This window comes from Chiloscyllium plagiosum, unplaced genomic scaffold, assembly GCF_037043375.1.
Source record: "Chiloscyllium plagiosum isolate Xiang-an unplaced genomic scaffold, Cpla_swu_hap1 HiC_scaffold_4, whole genome shotgun sequence".
Lineage (NCBI taxonomy): Eukaryota > Metazoa > Chordata > Chondrichthyes > Orectolobiformes > Hemiscylliidae > Chiloscyllium > Chiloscyllium plagiosum.
In genome coordinates this window covers 1,038,375-1,051,821 of record NW_028270142.1, presented here as the reverse complement: position 1 = coordinate 1,051,821, position 13,447 = coordinate 1,038,375, and the positions used below count along the sequence as shown (strand labels likewise).

At 41.5% G+C, this 13,447-nt stretch overlaps 1 protein-coding gene across 1 annotated transcript in view; it reads left to right on the top strand.

The window, feature by feature from the left end:
• Nucleotides 1-13,447, top strand: part of nsmaf (neutral sphingomyelinase (N-SMase) activation associated factor) — a 106,753-nt gene that overhangs the window by 34,765 nt on the left and 58,541 nt on the right. The window contains exons 13-15 of the mRNA XM_087985894.1: nucleotides 5,883-6,059; nucleotides 6,171-6,250; nucleotides 13,166-13,256. Of these exons, the coding sequence (XP_087842020.1) occupies nucleotides 5,883-6,059; nucleotides 6,171-6,250; nucleotides 13,166-13,256 (348 nt within the window). The remainder of the gene's footprint in view (nucleotides 1-5,882; nucleotides 6,060-6,170; nucleotides 6,251-13,165; nucleotides 13,257-13,447) is intronic.

The following is a 13,447-nucleotide window of genomic DNA, read 5'->3' as shown; positions in this document are numbered from 1 at the left end:
GTATAGCATGGAAGCAGACCCTTCGGTCCAACCCATCCATGCCGACCAGATACCTGAGGTGTTCACATAGCAGTCAGGTAAAATGATGCCATAAGATATTTAAAACCCAATCAAATTTAAATTTTACTGTTTTGACAGCATTGAACCAATGAGACAATCAGATGTTTTGGAGTTATAAAGCAGGAATTTTGGGCAGGTAGCCAGAGAAAGAGCACCACCTGCCATTGTCAGACAGACTGCCCGGAAACCCCCCTCTGTGAAAGGTATCTTTGCAGTAGAAGACTGAAAGATGACCCAGGCAGATCTATAAACAGAGGAGAATCAACACCGGAGTCAACAGCCACTTCTGGTTTTGTCAATTAATTTGCTGTAAATTTAACAGGGGCTTTATCAGATCAGTATATGGTTATAGAGTGGGAGGTAGATACCAAACATTGAAGACAAAGGAGGCTTGGAGTTGTAAATAGTTGTTGTTTAATGTTCACTTTTGGAGTTAAAGAATAAAATTGTTTTTTTTTCTTTTAAATAGTAAAATTTGGTTAGTTCTCTGTCAATCATACTTTACCAGATGGTGAGGTGAGCTTTTCTGCACGTTTGGTTTAATTAGCAGAAGGGTTTACCGCTGTGTCGTAACAGTTTGAGGGCACGGGTCCGTGATTTGGACAGGTTTAGACTGCTCCAGCCTGAGATTTGGACAGATTCGAATAGATTTCGGGTACGAAAGATCCCAGCCGATTTAAACACTTGCTGATTAGTGTCCTCGGTCTTTAAATAAAACGTAGAACATAGAACACAGAACAATATAGTGGTGAACAGGCCCTTCGGCCCTCGAAATTGCACAGACCTGTGAGCTAATCTAAACTCATCTCCCTACACTATCCCATCATCCATGTGCTTAGATAGGTGAGACAATTTGTTTAATTTTTTTTGTAGTTGATTAAATTAAAAGTGAGTGTAATGGCTCCTTAAATTGCTAAAGAGGTTCTGAAGTTTGAAGATGATTCCCAAATTTGCCAAGACAGTTTAGAAGGAAGGAAAAACACCTTACTTTTAGAATTAACAAAGAGGTTAGTAGTGCGTTTAGCCAAGGACAAAAGGAAAGCTGAAATTGTAAGGGAGTTACTCAAACTTCAGTGTGTCAGAGAAACAGACAATTGCAGTAGAGTTCAGAATTACAATTGAGGAAAATGGAATTAGAAGATAAACAGAGCGAAAGGGGGGGTAGAGAGAGAATGTTCTTAGCTGAAAGAGAGAAAAAGAGAGAGAATTTGAACTTCAGAAGTTGTGACTTAGTCAGCAAAGTCAAGTTAACAGGATGGGCATGAAAAGAGAAGGTAGTGATATATACAAATATGTAAAACACTGCCAAATTTTGATGTGAAAGATGTCAAAGTCTTTTTTATTTTATTTGAAAAGTTGGCTAGGCAGATGGAGTGTTCAGAGGACTTATGGATAATGCCAGTTCAGACTATACTGGTAGGCAGAGCTGGTGAGGTATTTGTTGCACTGTCAGATGAGGGGTCAAGAGATTATGAAGAGGATAAGGAGGCTATTTTGAGCACTTATGAATTGGTACCAGAAGGGTACAGACGGCGGTTCAGAAACATAAAGAAGGAACCAGATCAGACTTGTGTTGAGTTCGAAAGAATTAAACATAGTCATTTTGATAGATGGGTGCAAGATCTCACTATCATAAATCACAGCACAAAGCAAATACTAAAGAGAAAGCTGAAGGAGTTGAGGTTCGTTTAGCGAATACACTGTTTGACGTAATGGTGCAGAAAAACCTGAACAGGCAAAGGGTCAGACAGAAGTGTTTAGTTGTGAAAGGCTAACGGACTTACAACAGAAAGACGAGATAATAGAAGATTTATATATTGGTGCATACTCTGAAAAGGAGGCAGAGAATATTGCTGAGGGTTATTATCACAAAGATAGAATCCTAAGACGAAAATGGAGACCACGGCAGGTTAGTGCAGAGGAGAAATGGGCCGAAGTGCACCAAATTGTGTTGCCGATAGCACACAGACAGCAGGTGTTACAGGTAGCACATGAACTACCAATAGGAAGTAGGGGTACAAAAGACTCAGGCTAAGGTACAAATTATTTTTATTGGCCTGGAATACATAAGGATGTGGATAAACTTTGCCGTACGTGTCATACATGTCAAATAGTAGGTAAGCCACAGGTGGTAATAAAACCAACACCTTTGTTGCCAATTCTTGCTTTTGAAGAACCTTTCACGTGGGTTATGATTGAATGTGTAGGTCCCCTCCTGAGAAGTGGGAAGTAGTACTTGTTAACCATAATGGATGTGTCTCCCAGATTTCCAGAGACAATTCCAATATGGAGTATTAAGGCAAAGAGGGTGGTATAGGAGTTAGTAGCTTTCTTCACCAGGTATGGGCTACCCAGAGAGATTCAAGCAGACCAAGGGTCTAATTTTACTGCTAAGCTGTTTAAGGGGGTTATGGGTAGCTTAGGCATATAGCACTTTAAATCAAGTGCATATCATCTTGAATCCCAGGGAGCTTTGGAAAGGTGGCATCAAACCCTGAAGACCATGTTGGGAGCGTACTGTCAGGATTACCTGAATAATTGGGATAAAGGAATCTCATTCATATTGTTTGCCACTAGAGATGCCCCAAATGAATCTATTCGGTTTACTCCCTTTACGTTAATATTTGGGTATGAAGTGAGAGGTCCTTTAATTAATTTCAAAGAGAAATTGACAGGACCAAAGTTGGAGATCTCACACTTGGATTATGTATCGGAGGTGAGGGAGAGATTAAATCGAGTTGGCTAAGCAGCACCTGAAGAGTGCACAGCATAGAATGAAGCAGGTGGCAGATAAAATGTCAGAAATTTGGATGTTTTCCCATGAGGACCTCGTATAGTATTGTTACCAGTGGTAGGAATTCCTTCAAAGCCAGATTTAGTGGACCCTATCAAATTGAGAAAAAGGTAAACTATCTGGTAAAGATGCCAGATAGGGAAAAACTGTATCGGGTATGTCATGTGAATATGTTGAAACCGTATTATAATAGAGTGAAGGAACAGGAGAAACAGGTTTTAGTTACTGCCCTGCAGAGTGAGGAATCAAATCCAGATGTTGTGGATTTTGATGTGCCTCAAAATATGTTAAACAATGATGAAGTCCTTGAGTGGGATAGGTTAATAAACGATCAGTCCCAGGAGCAAAGAACACAATTGAAAGGTTTGTTGCAGCAAAATGAGGACATATGCAAGAATAAGATGGAGAGGACTAATGCTATTGTGCATGAGGTAGAAGTAGGGAATGCTGTTCCGATAAAACAACACCCCTACAGGCTTAATCCTTTCAAGGCCACACAGTCCAGAAGGAAGTGGATGCAATGCTCAACAAAGAAATCAAAGTGAGTCAGAGCGAGTGGAGTTGGCCGATTGTGTTAGTTCCAAAACCTGACGGGGCTCGACGATTTTGCGTGGACTATTGGAAGGTCAACGCCGTAACAAAATCGGACTTATGTTCAATACCAAGATTGGAGGACTGTATACAGAAAGTTGGACAAGACAGAGAAATCACAAAGTTGTACTTATTGTATGTTCATTGGCAGGTACCTTTTTCAGAGAAAGCAAAATAAATTTCTGCATTTGTAACCCCAGGATGGGCTGTATCAATTCAAAGTAATGCCCTTTGGAATGACAAACGCACCCTCTGCATTCCAAATTGCTGCAACAAACCTTTCAATTGTGTTCTTTGCTCCTGGGACTGATAGTTTACAAACCTATCCCACTCCTCCGGGACTTTGTCATTGTTTAACATATTTTGAGGCACATCAAAACCCACAACATCTGGATTTGAACAAAGTTGTGGCTGGCTTAACAAACTGTGCAGTCTATCTGGATGATGCAGTGATCTTTAGTGTATCCTGGAAGAATCACATGGTACAGTTGGTAGAGCTCTTTGAACAATTGCTCTTTGAAGCAAAACTGGTAATAAATTTAAAGGAAACAGAATTTGCGAAAGCAGAGGTGATGTTCTTGGGACATAACATCGGTCACGGAAGATTGACCCAAGGAACCAAAGACGAAGGCCATGGAGGAATTTCTACAACCAACCTTGAAGAAAGAGGTGCTTCCATTTTTGGGACTAAGCGAATTCTACCGTAAGTTTGTTCCAAATGTCAGCAGTGTAGTGGCACCATTAACAGATTCACTGAAGAAGTACGCAAAATTTCGGTGGACAGGACAATGCCAGGAGGCATTTGACAATTTAAATCAGTATTAACCACCGCACCAGTTTTAGCTACACCAAACTTTTTGAAACCCTCCAAAGTTGCAATCGATGCTAGTGACATAGGAGATGGAGCCGTATTGCTACAGGAAGATGATGATGGAACTGAACTGCTAGTTGGTTACTTTTCAAGGAAACTCAACACCCACCAGAGAAAATACTCTACGATCGAAAAAGAATTATTGAGTTTGGTACTGGCTTTACAACATTTTAATGTTTATGTGGTGAACAATGTGTCGGAGACGGTTGTGTACACAGATCACAATCCTGTTACATTCTTGGAAGGATTTAAAGACAAGAATATGAGACTCTTTCATTTGAGTCTTATGTTACAGATTTTTAATTTGTAAATTTTATATGCTGCGGCTCGTAGGAATGTGATAGTCGATGTGTTATTGCAGATTTAACAGATAAAGTATAGTTAAGATTGAACAGACCCATGTTATATGTGTGTGCAAAAGTTAATACGCCCTTGGATTAATGTCCTATGTATTTCATGGTAATGGGGTTAAGAAATAGAAAAAAAAATGAAGCCATCTTTTCATTGTGATGGTTCATTTTTTTTCTTAAGGGGGGAGGTGTTATGAAGTTGAAGGTGTGTACTGTACCTTTGAGAGAGTGAAAACTGTCAAGTTCTTGTCATGTGACTGACTTGCAGACAGTGTGCTGCAAAATTGAAAGATGTGACATATTGTTGTAACCTAGATACCTGAGTTGTTTTCACAGCAGTTCAAAGTTAACCAATCTGTTTAAAAGATGCCCCCAGATACTAAAACCCAATCAAATTTGAATTTTATTATTTTGACAGTATTGCACCCATGAGATGGTCCGATGTTTTGGGGTATAAAAAGCAGGCATTTTGGGCAGGTAGCCCGAGAAAGAGCACTACCTGCCATTGTCAGACAGACGGCCCGAAAACCCTCTCTGTGAAAGGTACTTTTGTCATATGAAGTTAAAAATCACACAACATCAAGTTATAGTCCAACAGGTTTAATTGGAAGCACACTAGCTTTCGGAGCGACGCTCTGAAAGCTAGTGTGCTTCCAATTAAACCTGTTGGACTATAACCTGGTGTTGTGTGATTTTTAACTTTGTACACCCCAGTCCAACACCGGCATCTCCAAATCATGACTACTTTGTCATATGAAACATCTTTGCAGCAGAAGACTGAAAGATGACCCAGGGAGATCTACAAACAGAGGAGAATCAACACCGGAGACAACAGCCACTGTCTGGTTTTGTCAATTATTTGCTGTAAATTTAACAGGGGCTTTATCAGATCAGTATATGGTTATAGAGTGGGAGGTAAATACCAAACCTTGAAGACAAAGGAGGCTTGGAGTTGTAAATAGTTGTTGTTTAATGTTCACTTTTGGAGTTAAAGGATAAAATTGTTTGTTTTTCTTTAAATAGTGGAATTTGGGTAGTTCTCTGTCACTCATACTTTAACAGTTGATGAGGTAAGGTGAGCTTTTCTGCACGGTTGGTTTAATTAGTAGAAGGGTTTACCACTGTGTCGTAACAGTTTATCGAAAAAGCTAATATTCAATTACTTTGTGAAACAGTAATTGTAATGTTTATTTTCTGCCAACATTTCTTCCTGCAGAAAATCATATTACTGAACACACAGCTGAAAGCTGTATGCTCCAATGGCAAAAAGGATATCTCTCAAATTCTCAGTATCTCCTGCACCTGAATAATCTGGCTGACCGCAGTTGTAATGACCTGTCTCAGTATCCCATCTTTCCTTGGATCATAGCTGATTATACCTCCTCAGAATTAGGTAACTCTCTCAGTGCTGTTTTTCAAAACCATATGACCTATTGTATCTTAAATGATGTATTTGCAGTAAGATGTACATAATAACCCATCTCTAACTTTTGTCTTGAAACAGATCTGTCCAATCCTGAAACATTTCGTGACCTTAGGAAGCCAGTCGGTGCCTTAAATAAAGAACGTCTGGATCGATTGTTGGTATGGGTCCTTTTCAAATGGATAGATCATCTTTGGTGATTTAATTCTAAGCAGTCTTGAAACGGTTAAAGGTGGATAAATCCCCAGGACCTGATCAGGTGTACCCGAGAACTCTGTGGGAAGCTAGAGAAGTGATTGCTGGACCTCTTGCTGAAATATTTGTATCATCGATAGTCACAGGTGAGGTGCCGGAAGACTGGAGGTTGGCAAATGTGGTGCCACTGTTTAAGAAGGGCAGTAAAGACAAGCCAGGGAACTATAGACCAGTGAGCCTGACCTCGGTGTGGGCAAATTGTTGGAGGGAATCCTGAGGGACAGGATGTACGTGTATTTGGAAAGGCAAGGACTGATTTGGGATAGTCAACATGGCTTTGTGCATGGGAAATCATGTCTCACAAACTTGATTGGGTTTTTTTGAAGAAGTAACAAAGAAGATTGATTAGGGCAGAGCAGTGGGTGTGATCTATATGGACTTCAGTAAGGCGTTCGACAAGGTTCCCCATGGGAGACTGATTAGCAAGGTTAGATCTCATGAAATACAGGGAGAACTAGCTATTTGGATACAGAACTGGCTCAAAGGTCGAAGACAGGGTGGTGGTGGAGGGTTGTTTTTCAGACTGGAGGCCTGTGACCAGTGGAGTGCCACAAGGATCGGTGCTGGGCCCTCTACTTTTTGTCATTTACATAAATGATTTGGATGAGAGCATAAGAGGTACAGTTAGTAAGTTTGCAGATGACACCAAAATTGGAGGTGTAGTGGACAGCGAAGAGGGTTACCTCAGATTACAACAGGATCTTGATCAGATGGGCCAATGGGCTGAGAGGTGGCAGATAGAGTTTAATTCAGATAACTGCGAGGTGCTGCATTTTGGGAAAGCAAATCTTAGCAGGACTTATACACTTAATGGTAAGGTCCTAGGGATGTTGCTGAACAAAGAGACCTTGGAGTGCAGGTTCATAGCTCCTTGAAAGTGGAATCGCAGGTAGATAGGATAGTGAAGAAGACGTTTGGTATGCTTTCCTTTATGGGTCAGAGTATTGAGTACAGGAGTTGGGAGGTCATGTTGCGGCTGCACAGGACATTGGTTAGGCCACTGTTGGAATATTGCGTGCAATTCTGGTCTCCTTCCTATCGGAAAGATGTTGTGAAACTTGAAAGGGTTCAGAAAAGATTTACAAGGATGTCGCCAGGATTGGAGGGTTTGAGCTACAGGGAGAGGCTGAACAGGTTGGGGCTGTTTTCCCTGGAGCATCGGAGGCTGAGGGGTGACCTTATAGAGGTTTACAAAATTATGAGGGGCATGGATAGGATAAATAGACAAAGTCTTTTCCCTGGGGTCTGGGAGGCCAGAACTAGAGGGCATAGGTTTAGGGTGAGAGGGGAAAGATATAAAAGAGACCTCAGGGGCAACTTTTTCACACAGTGGGTGGTACGTGTATGGAATGAGCTGCCAGAGGATGTGGTGGAGGCTGGTACAATTGCAACATTTGAGAGGCATTTGGATGGGTATACGAATAGGAAGGGTTTGAAGGGATATGGGCCGGATTTTGGCAGGTGGGACTAGATTGGGTTGGGATATCTGGTCAGCATGGACAGGTTGGACCGAAGGGCCTGTTTCCATGCTGTACATCTGTGACTCTCTACTTTGATAGCATTTTGAAAATCTCTTGAAAGCAATTTGGAATCCATTGGGGTTCCAGATAGCCATATAAACTGGGGAAAAAATTGTCAAATCGGATGTGCAGCAGACTGGTTGTTTGTATTTCTCGCTTCAAAATCAATTTCTTTTAGTGCAAGCTGTAGTTATGCTTGCATTTCCCATTTGCATTTATGTAATGCCAGCTGCTTAAAATAACATTGACTAAACATAAATATTTACTGTTGCATTAGTTTTTTTAATCTGTTGAAGAATGTCTGTTAGCTCAGTTTGCTGGAAAAGCGCAGCAGGTCAGGCAGCATCAAAGGAGAAGGAGAATTGACGTTTTGGGCATAAGCCCTTCTTCAGGCTTATGCCCGAAACGTCGATTCTCCTTCTCCTTTGCTGCCTGACCTGCTGCGCTTTTCCAGCAACACATTTTTAAGCTCTGATCCCCAGCATCTGCAGTCCTCACTTTCTCCTAGCTCAGTTTGCTGGACAGCTGGTTTGTGAGTTACAGTGATGCCAACAGCGTGTGTTCAATTCCCACACCGACTGAGGTTACCATGAAGGTCTGTCCTTTTCAACCTCTGCCTTCAGAGATGGGGTGTCTCAGGTTAAACCACCACCAATCAGCTCCCTGTAATGAGAGTGCAGCCCTGTGGTCTAGTAGAACTAACGCGAATTCACCCTCTATATGTTGAGCCCAGCAACAAGATTCTTCTGAATAGTCATTCATTCATTGGCCAATCCTTCCAGATGACAATGACTGTTTTCCACTTTTAGGGCGGTCTGTGGGTGGCTGTACACACCAATGCGTCTACTACAGACTCTTCAATTTGGGGCAAGTGGTGGTCAGGGGAATGGGTAGGTGGGACATTGGTGTGACAGTGCACTCCTTTCACTGTTTTCATCTGGCTTCTGCTGTTTCCTGACAGCAGGTGCACAATGTCTTTCTGAATGTTGCTCTTGCATTTTGGACAGTCTTGAACCAGTGAATCCCAGGTGTCAGTGGGAATGCTGCAATTCGCTAGTGAGGCCTTGAGGGTATCACTGAAGCTTTTCCTGTGTCCACCTCGGGCTCGTCTGCTGTTTCAGAACTGGGAGCAGAGCACATCATGTTGATCATGGGGACAACATACTCAGCCCATCGTAACCGATCGGGGGGGGGTCAGTGTCTAGATACGTTGGATGTTGGCCTGGTTGAGGACGCTGGTGTTGGTATGTCTTCTTTCCCAGCAGATTCACAGGATGTTGCAGAGGCAGTGTTGGTGGTACTGCTTCAGCACCTTGAGGTGCCTGCTGTAGACAGTCCACATCTCAGAGCCATATCGGAGGGTGGGAACTGCCACAGCTCTGTACCATGAGCTTGGTGTCAGATCTGATGTTGATCTGAACAGTACATCACCACAAATACATGTTCCCATTTTGCATTTTTTTTAGCCTTTGCTCACCTGTGGAATGTGAATTTTGCAGACCCAAACCTAACAGTGATACGAATAGAAGGAATGTTGACTGCTTGTTTGTAAATCCTAATTTTTCCTCTTTGAAACTCTAGGTTTTAATGTTCAGATCAGATCATTAATGGTAATATAACTTCACAGTAGGCAGAAAGGTGAAAGGAAAATGAAAACAGTTGCAGTGACTTTCAGAGTATAGCGAGATATTTGTTTGGAAAACCTAACCAAAGTGAATTTGAAAATTTATTGCTTTTGTGAATACCCTCACATAAGACTGCTTTGTGTCCAATAAAATAAAAAGAACAGGAGCTCTAAGATGCCTGTCAGGTATTTGGTGATTGTTTTTGACCACAAATGCGATGGGCTGAAGTGTCTTTTTCTGTGTTACAGATCTTTAATTGGGCGGCACGGTGGCATTCTTCAACAGATTAAAAAAACTAATGCAACAGTAAATATTTATGTTTAGTCAATGTTATTTTAAGCAGCTGGCCTCACAGCGCCAGAGACCCGGGTTCAATTCCCGCCTCAGGCGACTGACTGTGTGGAGTTTGCACGTTCTCCCCATGTCTGTGTGGGTTTCCTCCGGGTGCTCCGGTTTCCTCCCACAGTCCAAAGATGTGCAGGGTTAGGTGAATTGGCCATACTAAATTGCCCATAGTGTTAGGTAAGGGGTAAATGTAGGGGTATGGGTGGGTTTCGCTTCGGCGGGTCGGTGTGGACTTGTTGGGCCGAAGGGCCTGTTTCCTCACTGTAATCTAATCTAATCTAATCCCTATGTTTATTCATTGCTGAAGAAGATCTGGTGCCCTAATCTTTGCTCAACATTAAAATTTTCAGCTTTGTTTCTTTATTAATTGTCCTTGTTTAAGGACAGACAACATTAGAACACAGTACAGGTCCTTTGGTGACCTGTGAAACCACTCTAAAGCTGATCCAACCTACACTATTTCATTATCATCCTTAGGTTTATCCAATGACCATTTAAACGCCCTTAAAGTTGGCAAGTCTACTACTGTTGCAGGCGGATCTTTCCACGCCCTTACTAGTCTCTGAGTAAAGAACCTACCTCTGACATCTGTCCTTTATCTATCAACCCTCACTTGAAAGCTATGTCCCCTCGTGCTAGCCATCACCTTCCGAGGAAAAAGGTTCTCACTGTCCACGCTATCTAACCCTCTGATTATCTTATATTCAATTAAGTCACCTCTTAACCACCTCCTCTCTAATGAAAACTGCCTCAAATCCCTCAGTCTTTCTTCATAAGACCTTCCCTCCATACCAGGCAACATCCTGGTAAATCTCCTCTGCACCCTTTCCAAAGCTTCCACATCCTTCCTATAATGCGGTGACCAGAACTGTATGCAGTATTCCAAGTGTGGCCGCACCAGAGTTTTGTACAGCTGCAAGATGACTTCTTGGCTCTGAAATTCAATCCCTCTACCAATGAAAACTAACACATCGTACACCACCTTAACAATCTTATTAACCTGGGTGGCAACTTTCAGACCTATGTACTTGGGCATCGAGATCTCTCTGCTCATTTACACTACCAAGAATCTTACCATTAGCCCAGTACTCTGTATTCCTGGTACCCCTTCCAAAGTGAATCCCCTCACACTTTTCCACATTAACCTCCATTTGCCACCTCTCAGCAGAGCTCTGCAGCTTATCTATATCCCTCTGTAACCTGCAACATCCTTCTGCACTGTCCACAACTCTACCAACTTTAGTGTCATCAGCAAATTTACTAACCTATCCTTCTATGCCCTCATCCAGGTCATTTATAAAAATGACAAACAGCAGCGGCCCTAAAACAGATCCTTGCAGTACACCAATAGTGACTGAACTCCAGGATGAACGTTTCCCATCAACCACCACCCTCTGTCTTCTTTCAGCTAGCCAATTTCTGATCCAAACTGCTGAATCACCCTCAATCCCATGCCTCCGTATTTTGTGCAATAGCCTACTGTAGGGAACATTATCAAATGCTTTACTGAAATCCATAAACATCACATCAATTGCTTTACCCTCATCCATCTGTTTGGTCACCTTCTTAACTCAATAAGGTTTGTGAGGCACAACCTACCCTTCATAAAACCATGTTGACTATCCCTAATCAAATAATTCCTTTCTAGATTATTATAAATCCTATTTCTTATAATCCTTTCCAACACTTTACTCTTCTTGAACAAGGAGACAACATTTGCTATCCTCCAGTCTTCTGTCACTATTTCTGTAGACAATGGTGACATGAAGATCAAAGCCAAAGGCTCAGCAATTTCCTCCCTGGCTTCCCAGAGAAACCTCAGATGAATCCCATCCGGCCCAGGGGATTTACCAATTTTCACACTTTCCAGAATTGCTAACACCTCCTCCTTGTGAACCTCAGTCCCATCTATTCTCGTAGCCTGCATCTCAGTATTCTCCTCGACAACATTGTCTTTTTCCTGTGTGAATACTGATGAAGAATGTTATTTAGCGCCTCTCCTATCTCCTCAGACTGCATAACTTCCCACTACTGTCCTTGATTGGCTCTAATCTTACTCTAGCCATTCTTTTATTCCTGACATACCTATAGAAAGCTTTAGGGTTTTCCATGATCCTTTCTGCTAAAAGACTTCTCACATCCCCTCCTGGCTCCTATTAGCTCTCTCTATCGGCTCTTCCTGGCTAACTTTTAACTGTCAAGCACGCTAACTGAGCCTTCACATATCATCTTTAAATAAGCCTCTTTCCTCTTGATAAGAAATTCAACTTATTTAGTAAACAATGGCTCCCTCACCCGACCACTTCCTCCCTGCCTGGGGCTCCAAAATCAACTGCTTCCATTCAGACTTTGCTTCTTTTTGATATTGCTGAAAGTAGCGTACTCTTATTGTACTTGTGTCTGGGTTGCTTCTCCTGGCTGACATCCTTTTCTCAATAGGTTTCAGCTCATTCAAAGCTGCAGATATCCTTTTTGTACCTATTGTCTACTCACTTGTAATCTTTGTATTTATTGACCAACATGCCAAAAGACCAGTTCCCTCATGCCTCTCTCAAAATTGTTATCAGTCTGTTTAAATGACTTCTTAACCAAATTGTTTCCTATATTATCTGTAAAATTTTCTTCAACCCTACAGCTTTATGAGAATGGTACATTATTTCAGTTCTGTCATCTTGTGCATCTCCTATGTTACAGTTAATAGCTGTGCCTTCAACCATTCAGGTGTTAAGCTCTAGAATCCCATCTTAATATCTCTGCATTTCCTTAAAACCCAGCTTTGAATGAAATGCCTACACTACAACCCTGCCATACATTTTTGGCTTGACTTTCAATGTTATTTGACTTTCTTCTGTGAAATGCCTTGAGATGTGTTTCTATATTAAAAGCATTATATAAATACAAGTAATCTTGCAACTTGGTCTGAGTTCAATTATAGTGTAAGCTGAAATTAAAGTTAGCTAAAATGAATTCCTACATAAAATAATATGGGACAGGGTCTACTTGGTCTCATTGTGAGCTCACGATGCAAAATTGCCTATAGATGGTGCATGTGTCAATTTCACTCAAAAAGATCATAATGTTGAGTTATATGAGACGACATTATGCAGAGTGTGGGGCTGAAACATTTTTAGTGTAAAATAAATATGGTAATTTGCATTTGCTGTGCCTATTAACAGTGAGTGCCCAAAATGGTAACATGGATCTTTCCTGTTAGTTAGTGCGAAGATTTGGTGTGTTGGTAACACAATGAGTTTTCAAAACATCTAGCCATGTTCTGTAAGTTGAAATCAAGTAGAGTAAGTAGGAAATTCATAATGTTCTTTCATTTTAGACTCGCTATCGGGAAATGCCTGACCCAAAGTTTATGTATGGAAGTCATTATTCTTCTCCAGGTTATGTCCTCTTCTACCTTGTGAGAGTCGGTAAGGTCACATTTTTCTCTCCGACTCCTCGAATGGTGAGAAAATGAAGGATCAAGTAAAGCAAAACCTAATAACTTCAGCTGCACCTAGCCCAGTATAATACTGTAAATTCAGGGACTGATTATTTCTCTACATTACTTGACTGCAGAGGAAACTCAATTATCCGGCATTCGATGATCCGAATATCGGAT